We start from the raw sequence: 19,237 nt of genomic DNA, 5'->3' as shown, positions 1-19,237 counted from the left end.
TAATATACAACAATGTAACTCTGACAGTGGCCATTCTGCTGCACAAATCATTTTAATTTGGATACTTTTCTGTACAGCTTGCTGATAATACTTATGTACTTTAACTCGGATAATATTTCAGTATTCATCTCCATTGTATTTAAGTGGAAGCAGAAATCTCAGAGACAGATCTGTCAAAACATGGAAAACGTGATTTGGGTGAACTCACGAGAATACTTGGTGCTGTTTATATCTAAACAGAGGTCTTATGTTGCAAGTGAATGATACATGCGGCAGCTGCAGACTGATAAACATATTGTCTGCATATCTTTTCATAGTCTGGCATCACTGAATCCATCTGAGAGAAGTTTTCTTTTACAACACCGACAAGCTCTCCAAACATGACATAAGAGTTTGGTGTGAGTGACAGGTGCACAGACACAGAAGACTTTACATGCTGTCCTACCTGATATTGACCTGTTTCTACTTCATCTTAGAAAGTCATCTTCAACAGGAAGTGTTCATATCATGGTGATTATTACAATTATTACAGTGGCAACGAAATTCAGAACACCTAAACTAAAAAAGTATGAGTGAGAGGTGCTGACAGTAGCAGCGAGCAGTGCAGACACCACCTGCTGCAAAGCTGCAGCTGACAATATGATGGCAGAGAAACAGCCTTGCTTACCTCACTTGTCTTTCTGTTGCAGCTCACAGTGCACATTTCATTTCCTCATTCATGAATAATGCAATTTATAACTTAGGGTAGGACGCATGTATTTGCTCTTCATTAATAAATCAGGCCTGAATGAGGGCACACACAGTCACAACTATTTTAACAGTTCATCTTACAGCGGTTGCTTTTCTAATGTCAGTACACTTCTATATTCAAACATCTTCATTTATCATGACTGTTGGTCAGCCTCATAAGCAAGTGATCGCACATGTTTTAAATCTAGCCAGACACACACTGGGTTTTTAAGGTTGATGAGGCGTAAAAAGCTAAAGATGCTATTTTTCATCAATTAATAAATGTGGTAATTAAAGGGGAACTCCACCAATTTTCCACATTGGCGTGTTTCCCAGCATATGTGAAAAACAGTTGTATAAAGCCGTTTGTGGCTCCAGAGGGAGCTGTGTGAAATCTGATAAATTACCTCAAGTGATGTCATTTGAATCAGCGCTGGTTGGGGCTGAAGACTATGGAAAAAATCTGGGGGAGTGGAGTTAGAATGAGGTGAGGTCCTACAATGTTAAATCTGTGGAGAACTCTTTTAAAGAACGGTACTCAAGGTGTGTAGTGAGACATTTTACAGTGTAAAAATAACCTTATCAGTGCTCTCTGGTGGACAGACTATGTAATACAGACACTGTTGCTAGGTTACTTCAGGCACATCCAGCATTTCTGTACTGACATTTGTATCTGATGAGCCCATAATACAGACCCAGCCTATCTGGTGCTTGCTAAGAGCTTGTGAGGATACTGTTAATAACCGTTTTTGATATAACTTCATTACAATACAATTATTTGTGAACATGTTGGTGTTTCATTCAATGGTCGTTGAATGAAATTAATCAGCATGATGTGTAGTGTTTAATGTTACTGACAGGTGCTGTGAACCCACAGATGTTGAGCAAGTGATGGACTTGAAGATAAATAGTGAAATATGAAGCCAGCCACTGGAAGTTGCTCTGAAAATGAACACGCTTCGTTTTCCCAATTTAATATTTTATTGTCATAGTTGTTTGCTTTAATAACATTTGAACACGCTCAAGCACACAGCCAGAACGCCACATGAGAAACCAAAAACTGGGTAAAAGCAAAAAGGGAGACATGTACACCCAAGATAAACATTTTGGTTTCAACTGGTGAAGTTCTTTCAAACTATTTCTTTTGCAATTTAATTCTGAAAATCATTTTTTATATTCCAAGCAAAATCCTGGTCCACATCTGTTTACAGATATAACTTCTGCCATTTGTCATTGTCATTTATGAAAGCAAAAAAAAAAATAACTGGAAGAAAAAAAATCATGTAATCATGAGTAGACCAGAGTAGGGAGGTGGGGAGAGGTGGAGGGAGGGCTAACCCAGAAATGGCATAGCTGAGCTCTCAATATGAGAAAGCTGACTCGTGTGGACTTCATCTTGGTTTTTCATTTGCTTAAAAACAGGTTTTTCTTTTTCACATAAGTTTTTTTCTGAAGCTGATCTTCGGCACGCAGAAGGGGGGTGTGAGAGGGAGGTGCCGTCGCCGCTGATAACAGTGTGGGCGGGTTATGACCGAGCTCCGCACGTTTCTTCTCACCAGGACTTTCAGGCAGCTCCGTCCTCTTCAGTCCCGCTCAGCGACCAGCTTCAGCACCTTACCGATGGCGATGGTCTTACCTAAGACACAAACGTTTCTGTCAGCCTCGCTAGAACTGCTGCTTATCACAGGATTCATCACATACTCTACTGTTTATACTGCCCTAGAATATACAGGCAAACAGCAGTAACTACACAAGACAGGTTAAGTAAGAGGGGTTGGAAGATTCAAGGCTACTTAGCCAAAGCATCTAACAGCTATACAAGTTAGCTACTGCCTTATTAATATGGTGTAACAGTCAAATTCTAAAGAGTTGGAGGATCACAATTGTTTGTCAATCACAAGAAACAGGCCTAAAGATGGTAAATTAGCTTTAGCTCAAGCTAGCAGTAGAGTGCAGTCACTGCAATTTGGTTTTTATCTCTATTCTTGCTAATTCTATATGCAGGGTTCTTTAACATTTCTATGCTATCATTATTTGTAGTAAACAGCTTTCAAAAAGTCAGATTCTAGTCTTAACTCAGTTTTGACCAAATATGTTGGTACTTCTTATACCTTATACCATATATATGTTTAACTATGAATATCCTACATCTTGGCCACAGACATTTCCTTCAGGATGAATACAATTATCTGGCCCTCAAATTTACTTCATACATGCTGGGCTCTGGGAAACTGAGACATATCCCTCACCATTTTCTGACATTTAATAGACTAAATGATTAACCAAAACAAAATGTTGGAGATTGACTGATAATTAAAATAAGTGTTATTTGCAGCCCTGGTCAGCAGCAGCTGGTTCTGAAATTCAACAGCCTATCATCATCTACCATCACATACTACTGGAATTTATCATCATCATCATTATTTTTTAATATTATTATTATTATTATTATTATTATTATTATTATTATTATTATTATTATTATTATTATTATTATATTAGCACAGACTTGGACTATGATCTGTAAGAGTCAGTTCAGGTGCTCTACCTTCGTCTCGTAAGGTAAACCGTCCCATCTGAGGAAAGTCTTTAAAGGTTTCGAGGCAAATGGTTCCTGCTGTGCGCAGACGGGCGATGCAGACCTGGTCCTGTTTGACGAATCGTGGTCGTGTCTTACTCTTCTCTCCTGTCTTTTTGTCTACCAGACAGATTAAGGCCTGCAAGAGGGAGCAGAGTGACAGAAGATCAGCACATACACAGGATTAATAATACAATGACAGCATTCTCTGTATACATTATATATGTGTTATTAGATTTTTGTCAGTTGAGCAGGAACAAGGTATGTCACATTTTTACACTTCAGATGGTTAACAGTGTTTGATTGAATCAAAGCAACATTATGAACAAAGCATCCAGCCACAACATCTGTTCAACCAAAAGCTTGACCAACGATACAGAGCATGTTGAGAATAGTGAGAGCATCGTGCTACATCTGTGCAAAAGTCTTCTAACAAAACACTGTGCCCACTCTCTCCAACACATCATATTCCAGGACAGCTTCAGTGAGCCAGAGGCTACAAGCTAAGAGATAAATGAGCATTAGGCCGTACCGTAATTTGCACTTCTTCAATGCAGGTGTGAATGTGAAGGACTGCGTTGTAACCTGGACAGATGATGGATTTGTGTTCAATGATGACAATCTGTGAGGAAAAGAATCGCAGGGGTTATGAGAGGGCATGTCCAAAAAAAACAAAACAAAACAACTTTTTGTCAGTTTAATGAAGAATTTCACTGGCTACTCTGCTGGCCACGGAGCAGTTTATTAAAAAGGTATCCAGACACTGGTAATGGGGGAGGAATGAACACACACACACACACACACACACACACCAGCAGGACTCCCTAGTCCTACAAGCAGCTCGTGATCCCTCATTGGCTCCCCACCCACTGCCACATGTGCTGGTTGGAATACAGATGTGCTGTTGATGACTAAGTTAAGCCAGGTCTGTATAGTGGTTGGCAACCCTGGTACTACAGTGGATTTAGGTGTACAAGCACGCTTTTCAAGACCTTTTTAATAGCACATAGAATGTCATTTAATAGCCTTTTCACAGTCACACCATGATGGAAAACCAGTCAGGACTATTAGGCCTACAATTATTTATTGAGTACATGTCACATTTTTAACAACATGTAATAACTAACATGTAATAAGTTATCACATTAAGTTCATGTTATGATAGTATGAGTTTTTATCAGGTTAAAGCTGAACTGGTATGAGAGTTAACCATTTAGAGGCTGAGATGTGTGACCTTACCTGGGCGTCGAAGGTGCGCCCCGAGTGGCAGAGGTTCTCAGCGTTACACAGGATGAAGCCAGGCAGGATCTCCTCCTCCTCGATGCCCTTCAGCCGCAACTTGAGGTTTTCACCCGGCCCGGCATCGTCCGTCTCCACGTCATCTGACAAGAGGCTCAACACCTCCACCACGTGCTGCACGAGGAGAGAAAAGACAAGGAGAGAGGCGGAGGCGACGATAAAGCTTGATGGTGTCAAATAGAAACTAAAGCATTAAAAGACATGGAAGTAGTTACATTAGGGAGCAATAAGACAATTATTCATATTAGAGCAAATAACAGTGACAACAGATCCACTGTTTCCTCACATGGAACATTCATTTTATCATAATATTTGCTTGTGCTGTTAAAATAAGGATACATTTGATGTAATTAGGTTAACGTTCATTTTAAGGAGCAAAAAAAATGCAAAATAGTTAGGTTTCACTCTCATTTCTCATCTTTCTTGGTTCCAACTGAAAGGAAGAAGAAAAGACTTGTGGGATATCTTACCCTGTTTGGCATCATGACCAGCTGCTGTGCTTTACTGATGGAGCCCGACTCTAGTTTGCCCAGAATCACAGTGCCCATGTCCTGCAGGAGACACAGCAACGAGACTGTTAGACTGTGACCGATGACCAATGATAGAGAGTCATGTCTGAGTCTGACAGCTGCAACACAACACTGATTTAGTACATTTCCCTGTCTGTACATTAAACAGCCTAGATTCAAAACACAGACAGTGAGTCAGGAGGAGATGTTGGGATTAGAGGGCACTGAGATCAGGCACTGAATCTTTTACGGACAGAGCAGTAAGTGTGCTACTTTTAAAAGCTCAACCTGTCATACTGCTTTTTTCTGCTTTTTTCCAACAAAGATAGTAGTGTTAATTTTGTTTTTTTTAAGTCTTAGTCCTGTGTCAAATGTCCTCGCTAGTTTTGATCATATTTAGTCAACCTCATCCTGTTTTTTTGGGTCAAGTTTTAGTTGACTATCAGTTGGTCATTTTAGTCTTATCTTAGTCGAAGAAGAATCAAAACTATTTTACAATAGTTTTAGTCAATGAAAACTGTTGACATTTCAGTCAAACTTATTTCTATCAATTTAAGGAATACATCCAGACATGGAATATGTTCTGATTTACATATTTATTTTGAACATCATTCAACAAATGGGGCCCAATACTCTTTTTCAAACTATTATAAAACAATAAGAGTTGTAAAGGCAATAAAATATTTTGAAACCAATTTTTTTGTTTGCCCAAAGTACAAACTTTCTGTTCTGAACAACAGAAACAGGAGTAGATAGCTTCATAAAATTGAAAAGAATACTGTCCACACACCAAGTGCAATCTGCTTGCATTAAATAAATAAATCTGAGCTTGATGTTTGCCCCATGGACTTAATAATGACATAAGGTTAACAAAAGTGCTGTTGCATGCATCACATGCATCAATATTAAAGGTTAAACAAGGCAACCAAGACGACGTCACATTATACACTGCTACTTTAAATCAATGCAGCTGTCTACATGGGCCACGTAATGCTTCATGTTTCACTCACACTATATACACGTAAACCTGACCTGAAGTCAATTTTCCTCTGTTTTATGTGTGTAACTACAGTCATTGTGTATTGAGCACTGAGTGTTTCCAAACATGGGTGACCTACGCTCAACACTGCACCTGAACGCAGCACTCACTGCTGCTGCTGCTCAGGCTACGCCTCTCAGGTCTAGAACATTTCTCTCCTCTTTTTTGTCAACTAAAATAAAGAGATTTTGGTAAAGTTTTTATTTTTTAAACTACATTTTAGTCTTTTTTCATCAACAACATAACATGTTGATAAAGTCACAGTTAGTGCTTAATGACGTTGGTGCCGTCTTGTCATCGTCTCGTCTTAGTCATGGAAAAAAAGGTTGTTGAGGAACATATTTAGTCAGAGTTTTTGTTAATGAAGTTAACATTAAAAGAAAGAAATCGATTCTCACCTTGTATTTGTCTACAATAGGCAATCTGACAGGGCCATCGCTTGATCTGTTGAAATTTGGCAAACTGTCCAAGTGTGGAATGAATGGTAAACCTCTGCAATGACAAATATGAAGAGCAGTTAGAAGAGCTGGACCAACAACAATAACCTTCTGTCTAATCCAGTCACAATAGTGAAGTGACTTACGTGTACCAGGAGCACATATCAGTGGGCTCCTTCAGGTTGGCTCCCGTCAGCCCAGAACATGGCATGAAGTGAATGTCTTTCTTCGGGTTGAAGCCCACCTTCTTCAAAAATGGCACTAGTTTCTCCTTACACTCTTCATACCTGAGGGTTCAGACGACAGGAGAGACGTCAAAATCTTCAAATCACCGCGACGCTACATCAGCTCAGTCACACAGACTGCCAGCATCATGATGTATACAGAGGACATGTACTGAAATGTCCACTTACAGCTGGACTGCAGGACTTTTGTCTCCCCATTCTGGCAGTGAGAGTAATTCTAAAAACACTGGTCATTACATGCTTGTGTCATAGGCTCCGCCGTAGCCTACTCTGTTGTCACACAACCCCCACAAAATGACTAGTTTCACCATCAGAATTTGGTCCAGTCATTTTGAAAGTGTAGAGGAGCCACAATTATTTTATCCCCATTCAAGTTAGCAGAAGGCTAAACGGAAGTTAGCCAGCTTGGCTGGTGGAGGTCTCTGGTGTGTATGCTCTGCCCATAGAGCATAGAGCATGCTCAGTACGCATTCATCCAGCCAGCAGCCAGCGTGGGAATGTCAAACCAGACACCAGATTTAAAATACAGAGACATTTATCTCCTTGTGATAAGCTTAATCAGCATTTTGTGAACTCATTTGGCAAAGGCTTAAATGTAATGATTTCATATGTATATATATATATATATATAAATAAATCATACACTTACATACACACATATTTCTCATTTTTTATATTTTATTTAAATTATATTTAAAGTTCAAGGAAATCCACTGTTAAAAAGACAAGTTTTTTGGATTATTTTTTGTCATAATGCTAATACCTGCTGTGTATGTGTGTGTAGTAAGACTGTATGGTGCTAATGTGTGTGAATGCTGCAGTCAAATGTTGAGTGGTGGAAACGGACTATTCTAGACATTAGATACTTTGTCATAGTCATACTTTCATTTGACTAGGAGGACACATTGCCTCGTGTAATGTGTCATGTAATCATGTCTCTCTGCTGTCACAGTGATACTTTCAAACGCTTGTTATGCTGAAACCATGCTTCTCACCACATACACGAAAAATGTCTCTGCAAACCTACGCACAGAAGGGTGCTGTGGGTGATGTAAACATACTATATACCAGAAGAAAAGAAACTGCTTAGCAGAGTTTAATTGTGGATTTGACCCCACTCAGCATGTTATAATGTTCCTTCACCAACTATCTGGAGCACACTGACCATCTCCTTTGTTTTTTTTGAATTATTTAGATACAAATGTCTTTAATGTTCTAGTATGAGCTGAGTTTTGAGTGCTGTTACACTCCACACTATCTGATCATTCTTATCCATCTACCCACCTCTCCAGGCTCCAATTGACTGTAGGGTCGTCCATTTTATTCACCAGAACAATCAGGTGCTTCACACCGGCTGTTTTGGCCAACATGGCATGCTCCCGTGTCTGTCCGCCCTTCTCAAAACCAGTTTCAAACTCGCCTTTCCTGGCAGAGATCACCTAGGGGTCAACACATTCATTTAGTCAGTGTCAGGGATTTCTTGTTGTAGCAAGCTAGCATGTCAACATGTAGACATAAAGATGTTACAGGTTACATTAACTTGTTTGCAGCCATTTGGTTTGATAATAATAGAATGGATTTTTAAGCACAGGAAATGCTCTGAACTTGGATCAATCTAAAAGCTCTTTTCAAGCACAAAGTTCCAGGAACTATGAATCCAGAGGAACTTCGGACTGAAAGGCCCCTTTTGATGCCCAGACAGTTTGTGTTGTTTGTGTTTCCAACACATCTGAATAACCGTGTAGATTAGGCAGATTGAATCCATGACTAATTGAAAAAACTGCATGTTTGAGACACAATTTTCACGAGGAAACAACACAGTCGTCCTCTTCTTCTTTGTATTTGCTGGTACAAATACAGAGGAGGAAAAGGAGAGTGAAAACTCAGAGTGCCTATCTGCACAGTAACGACTAAACCTTCATGAAACAATCAGAAAATAAATGTTTATTTTCTCTCATTCTCACTGGCTTTGTCCTCTCTAACACTCTCTCTCATTCATTCTGTCACTCTCTCTCTCTCTCATGTTTTTTTAAAAATGTGCCTGGAAGCCGTCAGTAAAATGTAACTTTATTTTAAACTTTAATAGAAAACTAGAAATGTCCACCACTCCTTCTAATGACATTAAAGTACTTCCTTGTTTTATGAATGATGGAGCAGCTGCAGTACCTGTGTTTGACCAATCAGTGATGGTCTTCCCTCCAAGCCTCACCCCTTAAACTTCCTGTACCTTTTGGAACATACGACCAAGCGTGGACTTGTTTTTTTAAGCACCTGGGATTATTCTAGAGGAACTAAATATAGTTCCAAATGCATGCTTAGTGCCCGGGTTCCTCTACAGGTTCCTGGAAAGCTCCTGTGGAGGAAAGACCCTACTAGTTCCAGAAGAGTCACTACCCTCAGTGGTCTGGGAAGTATCAGAGGAGTTGGCAGTAGTGAACATAACAACAGGTTGTTGCTTGTATCAATATCAGGACTTGGGAAGAGGATTTACTTAACCGTTGTTCATGTTTAAACAACAGTTATGTTGTTGACCTCCTGACAATCAGACTGAACTTTTATTCTTTGTTTCAGTGACAAAAATCTGGGGAGGGGATTAAGGGGGCTATTGTCAGTGAATAAATGCTCCTGATGTGCATTTACAGATGTTTCTGGTGGAGCGGTACATCCACCCACTGAGCCATGTTCATCTGCATGAGTGACGGCTTTTAAATCCCTAATTACAAATCAGTTTGCTGTCTCTTTCTCATGGATCTGACACTCTGCGTCTCCATATGCCTGCCCAATGTGCTCTGTGCTCCATCAGAGTAGTTAACCTTATGGATATGATATAAGATAGTAATGTTAAACAGAACATGATGCTGTGATATTGTCACACCAAGCACAGATGCACACTTTTAAAAAAGGGAGCCATTGCTTGACTAGAGGAGACATTGCTATTAAATAGAAATTTTAAATAAAATGTTCATACTCTTTTGTAAATGTTTATTCATGTAACTTTGACTGTATTGCTTTCATAAAGCCACATTAAAGGTTTGATTATTTCAAAGCTCGGTCAGACGCTGAGCCACGCTCAAGCTCACTTAAGGTGGACTGACCTTTAAGGTGGACCAGCTATTCTCATTTAGTGCCAATCTCAGCCACTGGACAACTCTAGTTCTAGAGATGCTGTGGAAATGCTAACAGGGCTGCAATGAGGGAACTTATGTTCAACTTTAATTTAACAGTTCAGTCTTAAGTCTTTAATAATCTTTGCCTTGAACTCACCAGTACAGCCAAGTCTGCTTGTGATGCGCCTCCAATCATGTTGGGTACAAAGCTCTTGTGGCCTGGAGCGTCTAGGATGGTAAAGTGCTTTTTGTCTGTCTCAAAGTATGCTCGGCCCACCTCCACTGTCTTGCCTTTGTCCCTCTCCTCTTGGTTGGTGTCCAAAGCCCAAGACAGATACCTGGGAGACAGACATGTGGTATTCTATTATCGATGTGGTCACTGGTGGGAAATCTAATAAAACAAGAGGCTTAACAAGAATTTATATAAGTCTATTAACAACAACTACTTAGAAGGCACAAAACATATTTCATTAATCTACAAGTCAAGAAGTCAACAGGGGAAGATTCATGAATGCGAAACAAGATTTGAGCACATTATCCAGTTTCTTTCTGTCTTAATGAAACTCAACATTTCCTGCAGGTGTTTCACACTAAAAGCCTACCAGCAGTTCAGAAAGCAAAACCAGTCAGCACAGAGCATCTATGTTCTAGATTTGAATAGAAAAGCAAGTTAGGCCAGACACAGCAGCAGTGTGCCCACTCACCAGGTTTCCCGGTTCTTTTCCTTGGCTTCTCTCTCATACTTCTCTAAGGTTCTCTTATCTACCATGCCTGTTAGATACCTGTTGGTGATGAAGGAGAAAAAATGGAGAAATCCATAACATATCAAAGGCTTGATGTGGTGAATGTGAGTGAACCAAGAAAGGGAGACTGCTACTCACATGATTTGTCCGCCAATGGTGGACTTGCCAGCATCTGGAGAGGAAGCACACAGTGTGGGTTTAGATTAGACTGCTAACATTAAGCTACCACATCAGCAGGGACTTCCTCAACTTTTTGAGTAGCGAGCCAAATGGGAAAATTGCTGACTAATCAGCTTTTTACAAGTACGTATGTGCATGACAAATTCTGAACCACTGAACATTTGACTATTTGTTAAAAAGAGTTCCACTCTGTCCGTCTGCACTGACACCCCCCCCCCAACAAATACAAAATTAACAAAAAAGGTCAGGAAGCAGTGTCTTCTATTTCAAGACAGTTAAAATCAGTGAGCCAAGCTTCCAAAATAAGGTCAGGCTTGGACAGAAATCTGGTTCTGATGTATATATATTGATTATACTTATTTATTAGGACAGTGTACAGTTTTTAACATAAAAGATGCACTGCCCTGGAGTTAGCTCAAAGCTAATTTACATCCGCAGTCCTCCACAATCAAAACATACAACAACACTGTACGTTAACCAGGTTACTGCGGTGCATCTAAACACTTTCCCTGATTACCCACCTAACCTGGTTTCTCTGAGTAACCCGGTTACTTTGGTAACAGGCCATAGTGTTAATAAGTGCACTCCAAACTTGTTAGGGGCTACATCTCTAATGTAACAGTGTGAAGGTGGAGAAAAGTCAAGTGCAATCTGTCAGCTGATGACGGACACATCAGTGTCTGCACATTGAACAGCTGAGTAAACAGACAACAATGGACGTGGAACATAAACCATGGCAGCTGGAAGAAGAGTTCAGCCTGACTGACTGACACATCTCAGGTCCTTGCTATGATTTGGATGTGCGAGCATGTGTGAGAAGCATTTTAGCTAAAAGTGGTAAAAGGGAATTAGCAGTGACAGCATGATCGCTGGGTGTATCAGTATTATTCACTGAGAAACACTTCCCTAGAGTTAACGACTGGTTTAGTCATGGGATTTGTTGACAATAACAAACTATATTCTAAATATATATTATAATATTTACATCACTCTGGTCATTTTACAGTTAATCTAATTGGTGTCGGTGCTCCACTTTGCTAACCAGCAGTGCTATCAAGTCAAACTGACTTCATAGACATGTATTCATTTGCACTGACCTACGTGTCCGATGAACACAACATTGATGTGTTCCTTCTTGGGGGCATCTGGCTGTGTGAGTGGAACCTTGGGCACTGGTGTTTCCTCTTCCTCCTCCATCATCGTCTCTGGAGCCGTCTCCTCCGTTGTTGCTGCCACCGCTGGGCCCCGGTCCCCGCAGGAACCACCTCCTGGCTCTTCCTCGTTAGGCTCAGCCTCTTTCTGGTCCCATGGCTCCTCTGTGGTCATCTCTGTGTCGCCGTTCTCCACTGGAGCTGCACGGCCACAAAACACATTCACTTCACTGTCATTGATCACAAAACTGTATTTTCCCTCTTTTTGACAAGCTCCTGAAACAGCTCAATTGGGTGATTTTTTTTTTTTTTTTTTTTTTTTTTTACAATTTATGCACATTTAAAAAAAATAAATAAAAAAAAACAGGTTAATATGTATAATAAGCAGCACATTGAGTTGTTTTCCCTTCGTTAGCTGTTACCTACAGAAGCGTGGTGCATTCACTTGAGAAAAAAAAAATTTTTCTGAATGAACAAGATAATTATCTCAGAATTCTCAGAGAAGTCTTCATGAGAAAAAAAAAATTCTGCTCTATTTTTCTGAACTAATTAGATACCTCAAAATCCCAAGAGAAGCTCCCATTCCTGCTGGAGAGCTTGATTTCATGGAAGCTTTGTGTAGTTGAATGCAGCTTTATTTTGGTTTGAAACATTGGGAGATACTTGTATCTTTAAGTAATATAGACGGTATTGTTATTAGTTTGTCGACTTTGCGCAGGCACCTCAGAATAGGCAAAAATGTTTCATCAAAGCCCCAAAAATAGAAGAAACAAACACAGCAGACTGCCTACAGAGCCAAGAGGTTGTTTTAGTTTGCAATTTCCACAAACAGGTACAGTGGGATGACTCGACTGGAACACTGTTAGAGAGAACATCTGGACCAGCAGTCTTTAGGATTTATCTGATAACCTATTGGCAAAAAGTACAATACACTATGTTCCTAAAAGAACATCAAGAAAATGAAGGCAAATGCGTGTATATGTATCTTTCAGGACCGTTACCTCACTCACAGCCCGTCCTTACCATAATTACACTACTTTAGGCCCAACCAAGTTCAGATGGTGACTGGTTTGACCACTGTGGCTCACATTACCACAGTCAGGATTTTGAGGTATCTCGTTAATTCAGAAAAACACAGCAGATTTTTTTTTCCATGAAAACTTTTAGAAATAATTATCTCGTAGTTACCAGAAGAGCTGTCTTTGTCAGTTTGACTTATATAGCCCAAAATCACAACTGTGTCTCCATGGACTATAATCTGTACGACATACTCAGACCTCTTGTCACAAAAGACTTTGTTTACTGATCAGTGTCTTATTGCAAAAGGAAAGACAACAAAAGAAACAATCAGTAACTAGAAATATCACCTCCTGGTCGTATGTATAGAGTTTGATTAAAAGGTAGTAAGTGTATTTTGTGGCAAAATGGAAGTTATCACTATATTGTCATGTAAAATTCACTATATTGTCATGTATAATTCAGCCTAGGCTCTTCACTCACTCATCACAAGGTCATAGTGACATTGACGTTTGACCACCAAAATCCAATCATTTCGTCCTTGAGTCCATGTGGACGTTTGTGCCAAATTTGAAGAATTTCCCTCAAGGCATTCCTGAGATATTGCGCTCACAAGAATGGGACAGATGGACAACCCAACAATATAAATACGTCCGACCACAGCTGTCACCGGTGTGACAGGAAAAAGGATGCTGATTCATGCCAGAAAACTAATTGTTACAGTTGCAATTTATCACACAACTACTACAAAAAGCAGTGAGAGATTTTGCCTGTGAAGTCTTACACGTTTCTTTTGTTGTGTGATTTTTTCCACCATTTTCAGTAAGATTTGGACCGCCACATTGACTGAACATGAAGCGAAGCTATTTGTTAGGAAAAAGTGTCCTCTACTGTTGATGGTCAGACTAAAGCAGAGCAGCCTAAAGGTGGTGTCTGGATAGATTTTACAGTTTACATAAACATTCATTAGCACACAAATGTCTGCTAAACACCTGGCAGTGTATTGTAGTGGCAACATCTGCTTTAGAGCCTCATCACATTTCTGTTTATGCAATCTTTGTGAATCCAGGAACTGATTTATGAATTATGTTTGGCTCCATGCTTGTGTTTGAAAATAGCTTGTTATACAGTGAACCTTCACATAGCCATTACATGGATAGCAAATCGTGATAGCTACCATAGCATACCATCTTTAAAAAAAAAAAAAAAAAAAAAAAACTTTCTCAGGGAATCAGAGGGAAGGCACCACATTGCTGGCAGGAGTTTTTGATAAGTTCTCTCTCTGAAATGCAGCGCTATAGCAACACAGCGACGAACGCTTTGCAGCAAAAATGGAGACCAAATAGGAAACAATGATAGTGCACTGACATAAACCCTCCTACACAGCTCAGTAATACTGCAGAGAACAGATCCTGGTTCAGTGTGTTCCCAGCTCCGGTTCCTTCAAATCTGTTGTTTTTGTTTTACTATTTAAGCGTGCAGGCGAAGCACTGAATCCAGCTGCACATGACGGGCAACCTTATGAAAAAAAAAAAAAAAGGATTTGTTTCCGCTGCGTTTTTGTACTGAAGCAACAGTTGATGGAATATACGCCTTCCTTCTGTTTATACTGCCAGTCCAGTAGATGTCACCTATTCGATCCCAGGAAACACACCACTTGGGAAAATGGTACAAAGGGTGAACTAAACACTGACAGAGTGGTGCGTCTTCCTAGAGGAGCATCTTTGACTCAATTCAATTAGGTGAATGTGTGCAGAAAGTATTCACAAACAGCACTGACACTCAATGACAGCTTTTCATTTTGATTAGCAATTCTATCAAGTCTTAAAGTTACTGTTACTTTAATATTTTTTTAAAACCTTTGAACCATAATAGTAAGTATCATCTAAATGTAATTGTTGTACAGTTATTGGAAACAGCTACTAAAATAAAATACTACCTGCTCTGCAAGTTTTCAATTCAGCTGGAAATTTACTACCAACAGACTATTTAAAAAGTGAGACTGTGTCTACCACACGTCTGAAAACAGTGGAGCACACAAGAAATTTGAAGTTCCCCGCTAAAAAGCTTGAAATAATAAATAAAACAAATTTTAGGGCTGCATCCACTCTTTTTTTCCCCAAAAAGGAGGAAACGGCAGCTAAATGATACTGTTGGCTTCACATGGAACTAAAAACTAGATAATAACTAGAGTATGGCACGCAGCCTGCAGATTGTTCTCACATTCTTCTCTAATAAAGCACAACGTGGTACAATGACGTAGAAACACTCTTTAAAATGTCCACCATGTTGACCATGTGTCCTAGTCTCCAGCTATGTACTGCTACCTGCTCTCAATCACCAGGTTGAACCCTGGATTGAACACTGGATGTATCTACAGAAGGAGCAGAGGAACAACTCATTGATTTTGTCAAATCAGTGTAAGTGGCCATTTGTATACTATTCATGACCCCATGAATTGGGGTCCTACACAGGAACGCCCTAAAAACAGTAGTTACCAACTTTGTGGGCTTGTGACCCGAAAAAAAAAAGCAGATATAAGAGAAGTCAGAAATGAAAATTAAACATGATGTACAGCCAAAATGTTTTTTTTTTCCTTGAATTCCTATCTTGTTTATCATCTCACAACTCCCTCAGATTTATCGCTAGATTCCTTTGGAGGTTCCTGACTCCAAGGTAGGGAACCACTGCCTTTAATGATATATTACTTTTACCAACATTTTCCAGAACAACAATTGTGTGCAGCCCCCATCTTGCTTAATAATGCAAACATTATGGATCATAAGTAAATCAAACAGATAATTCCTCACTATCAAACACAGGAACTCACATCCCACATTCACTATGAAAGCAAGTTTTAGATTCTGTGTTAACATTACACACACATGACACATGAGGTTGGGAGAGAAGTCCTTGTATTACATACTGTGTGCAGATTTCAACCAGTGGGGTAGGAGAAGTTTTATAGCCTTTAAAAAGTGACATTAGCTCTGAGCTACAATGTCTCATTTCATATAGGACTGTGCTACACCAGAGACCTGCCTGATCTGTGCACACCCCGACTACCGTGGTCACCAGCTGTTAGCATCCACCCAGATTTTTACAATTCCTTTTCTTACAATGATGCAATATTATTTCCACATCACAAGTGTAACACTGATATTACAAGCATTTAAAGCATCCTGGTGCAACACAACCTTTATCAGAATGGCTGCAGAATTAAATGACTGATAAAAATGCAAGCAGAGCTGCTGTACTTATTGTTGGACTTGATGGTAAACATTAAAAGTAATGTCATCGTTTTTTAATACTCTACTATTGCCAACAAAGTAACAGTGTGAAAGGGAAAAATACACAATGTAGCAGCTACAACATACCATACAGACAAAGGCTATTCAGTTTAAAACTCAACTGATTTTAAAGTGCGGGTTCACTCTAAGCCTCTGTACACTTTGTGGTGTTAACTCCCACTGAAATAAGGCCATGTCTGTTTACAGTGATAAAGAAACACAGCCCCAATGAATCTACTCACTCTGAGACAAAACAAAAGACAAACTGATGCTCATCTATAACGAAACCCATTATTCAGTTAGTTTGTGGTCAAACGCTGCCACTTTTTTGATCTGCAAAAAAGCACTCTCTGGCACACGCACAAGGAGGTAGATACATAAAACAAACACTACTAAAAAGGACTGTACAAAACGGGGGAATGGAGCTATCAGGTAAAACTGAACTTCTGTAATTGGGTCTCAGTAACCCATGACATAACAGTCACTATAGGCTTTGTTAATCCTATCTGTTCAGTGAGGGAGTGCACATGTCAGGACAATGAGGAGAGTGGTTACAGCATGTTTGTGACACATGGGAATCCCGCTTAAACACAACCTCAATACATACCAGCACTTTCTGACACCTCCATAGTGGATATTTTTTCAACAGCAACTGGAAAAAGAAACAACAGCAAAGTTAATGTTTAAGTTAATTTAAAAAGGAGACTGACCTGTTCCACTAACTACAGGACTAATTCAGTTAAAGGAACTGTGAGCAGACTTGAGGAATTTCTAAACTGACTGTAGGTATGATAGAAAGTGTTTTTCTATTATGTTCATTAAGGACATTTCACTGTGCCTTTAGAAGCCACCTCATCAAGTTAATGTTGGAGGAAGACAGTAGGACCTGGTTACATGGCCAACTGTTTAGTCGTGTCAAACACCTCCATACTTTGGAACACAAACATCCAATCTGTTAATATTTAGGTTGTCCATGGGTAGTGTATATAGGGACAATAGCGGGAGGTGTTGAAACCACTGAATGCTGAATCTGAGCAATACACTGTCAGTCATACAAGATATGGGAGTTCTGTGAATATATGGCACGCTGCTGTAAATGAAAACATTTCCTATGATGACTCGTGTTATTGCAGCTTTCAGCCTCGTCCAGCTCTCTCGCCCGGCCTTCACGCGATTTCCAATGACACATTTTGGGTCCACTGTTGACCAGCAGTGCGTCAGAATATCCACGTCACACCAAACACTCACGTTCCCACTTCTTTCTTTCTTTCCAATGACGGGCTAAGCTTTAATAATCAAGTGAAGTTGGAATGTTCAAAAATGACAACATGGACGTTATAACAAGCGCCGCTTGCTTGGTGGCAGTTTCTGAGTAACGTTACAATAAGCAGTGTTTTGGTTAAATCGCATTAACTGACGCTGGGCGGCACGATTGTGAAAGCACAGCAGCTAAGGAACATGCTACCGCCGGCTGGTTGCACCAAGCTAACGCCGGCTGGGTTAAAGACTCTATATACAGTTGTGACAACAAGCTGTACAAACACTCTATAGCCAAACGGCCGGGTAAGATTAACATTATATATAGATTGTAGTCAATGTTACAAAGCGGCAGGCGTCTATATTCCTGCTTCACCACACAGCAGCTAGCGAGCATGTCGCGCTTCAAGGAACGCGTGTCTGAAGAGCAGGTAGCAGCTAGTTAGCAGCTAACAGCGAGCTAACTGCTAACTAACGTGCCTGAACTCACCCGCAGAGTCGAGGTCTTCCGAGTGTGCCTTCATGACAAAAGCCGGGACAAATTCGGCGGCGTTTACATTGGGCACAAACGGTTTCGCGTTCACATTCAGGGTTGTGAAAGCGGATTCAAGTTGTCCGTCGAGTGTGGCCTCCACATCGTCCTCTTGTTCCCAGGAATCAGGGGCAGTGTCTCTCGGGTCCATCGTGGCTCTTTGGGTTTTTCACCACTGTGAGATTTGAGCTGCGCAGTTCTCGGTTCTACGTCAGCGTCCGTCCGAACCCCGGTGCTAAAGGTCACCTCTTGGACTGGTTGAAAGCGTCCCAACTGGAAGTGTGATGTTTAGTCTCCGATTCCGGTGAAAAGAAGCAGCCGGTGCCTGTCGGCGGAGACGCCAGAGAGAAATGTTCGATCAGCACTCCCAGAGACAGTCCGCCTGAGCTAACGCGTCCCTTCAGCCGACGTGCTATGCGCGGTGACCTCTGGGATATGAAGTCTCGTTCGAAAGTGGAACACAGTAGCCATGACAGACTCGCAAGACACAAGAAAACTACATTCCCCGAAGACTAGTAACTGACTGTTTACGTCAATAGTTTCTGACCTTTTCAGGAACCGCAGATTCGATTCAGGTTTTGCAAATGGAGAATGACTTTTATATGTTAAGTGATACAACTTCATTCACTCATCACATGGTTTGCATATATTCTTTGTTCGGAGAGCGCATTGAACTTGTAGATACAATATTTTAAGTATCACAGAGAATATTCTACATATTTTGGGATTTGTAAAATGCATCATAGCCATTTGTTGAGAAAGTTTTTTTCAGTACTTGTAACTACAACAGTAACGTTATAACATTTGCCCTAGCAAAGCATACTCAGACTAATGAGAAAAATGATGACAATACGACAGCAACATGCTGGGTTTAAAATTTAATAAAAATATGTTTGGTTTTACAACACACCAATCTCAATCACTTTTAGTTATCTAAAGTGATTCCGCTTTAATTCCCCTTTCATTGTATCCATTTTTGCATTTCAACCACCTTTGGGCACAAGAGGTGGATCACAGCTTTGGCTCGCAAACTACACTGAGAAAATCTAAACAAATCAACAGTAGAACAGTGTATAGTTTAATGACCTCAATCTAACACAAATATGATTTAATAACCTTTTCCT

The 19,237-nt window shown here is 40.1% G+C and overlaps 1 protein-coding gene across 2 annotated transcripts; it reads right to left on the bottom strand.

Moving 5' to 3' along the window:
* Positions 1–1,691: 1,691 nt before the first annotated feature.
* gspt1l (G1 to S phase transition 1, like) lies at positions 1,692–18,530 on the bottom strand. 2 transcript variants are annotated; one of them, XM_044330113.1, is made up of 14 exons: positions 18,072–18,530; positions 16,932–16,976; positions 11,964–12,218; positions 10,825–10,858; positions 10,648–10,725; positions 10,101–10,281; positions 8,121–8,275; positions 6,738–6,878; positions 6,553–6,646; positions 5,077–5,157; positions 4,547–4,720; positions 3,840–3,929; positions 3,278–3,446; positions 1,692–2,365 (listed from the first exon to the last, which is right to left on the bottom strand). In XM_044330113.1, exons 1-14 carry the CDS (start codon positions 18,262–18,264, stop codon positions 2,313–2,315), a joined length of 1,743 nt encoding a protein of 580 aa, XP_044186048.1. In that variant the 5' UTR covers positions 18,265–18,530; the 3' UTR covers positions 1,692–2,312. The 2 variants fall into 2 exon arrangements, with proteins under 2 accessions (XP_044186048.1, XP_044186049.1); XM_044330114.1 differs by lacking the exon at positions 16,932–16,976.
* Between the last annotated feature and the right edge of the window lie 707 nt (positions 18,531–19,237).

Source organism: Thunnus albacares, chromosome 17, assembly GCF_914725855.1.
Source record: "Thunnus albacares chromosome 17, fThuAlb1.1, whole genome shotgun sequence".
Taxonomy (NCBI): Eukaryota; Metazoa; Chordata; class Actinopteri; order Scombriformes; family Scombridae; genus Thunnus; species Thunnus albacares.
This window is presented reverse-complemented; position numbering and strand designations above follow the sequence as displayed.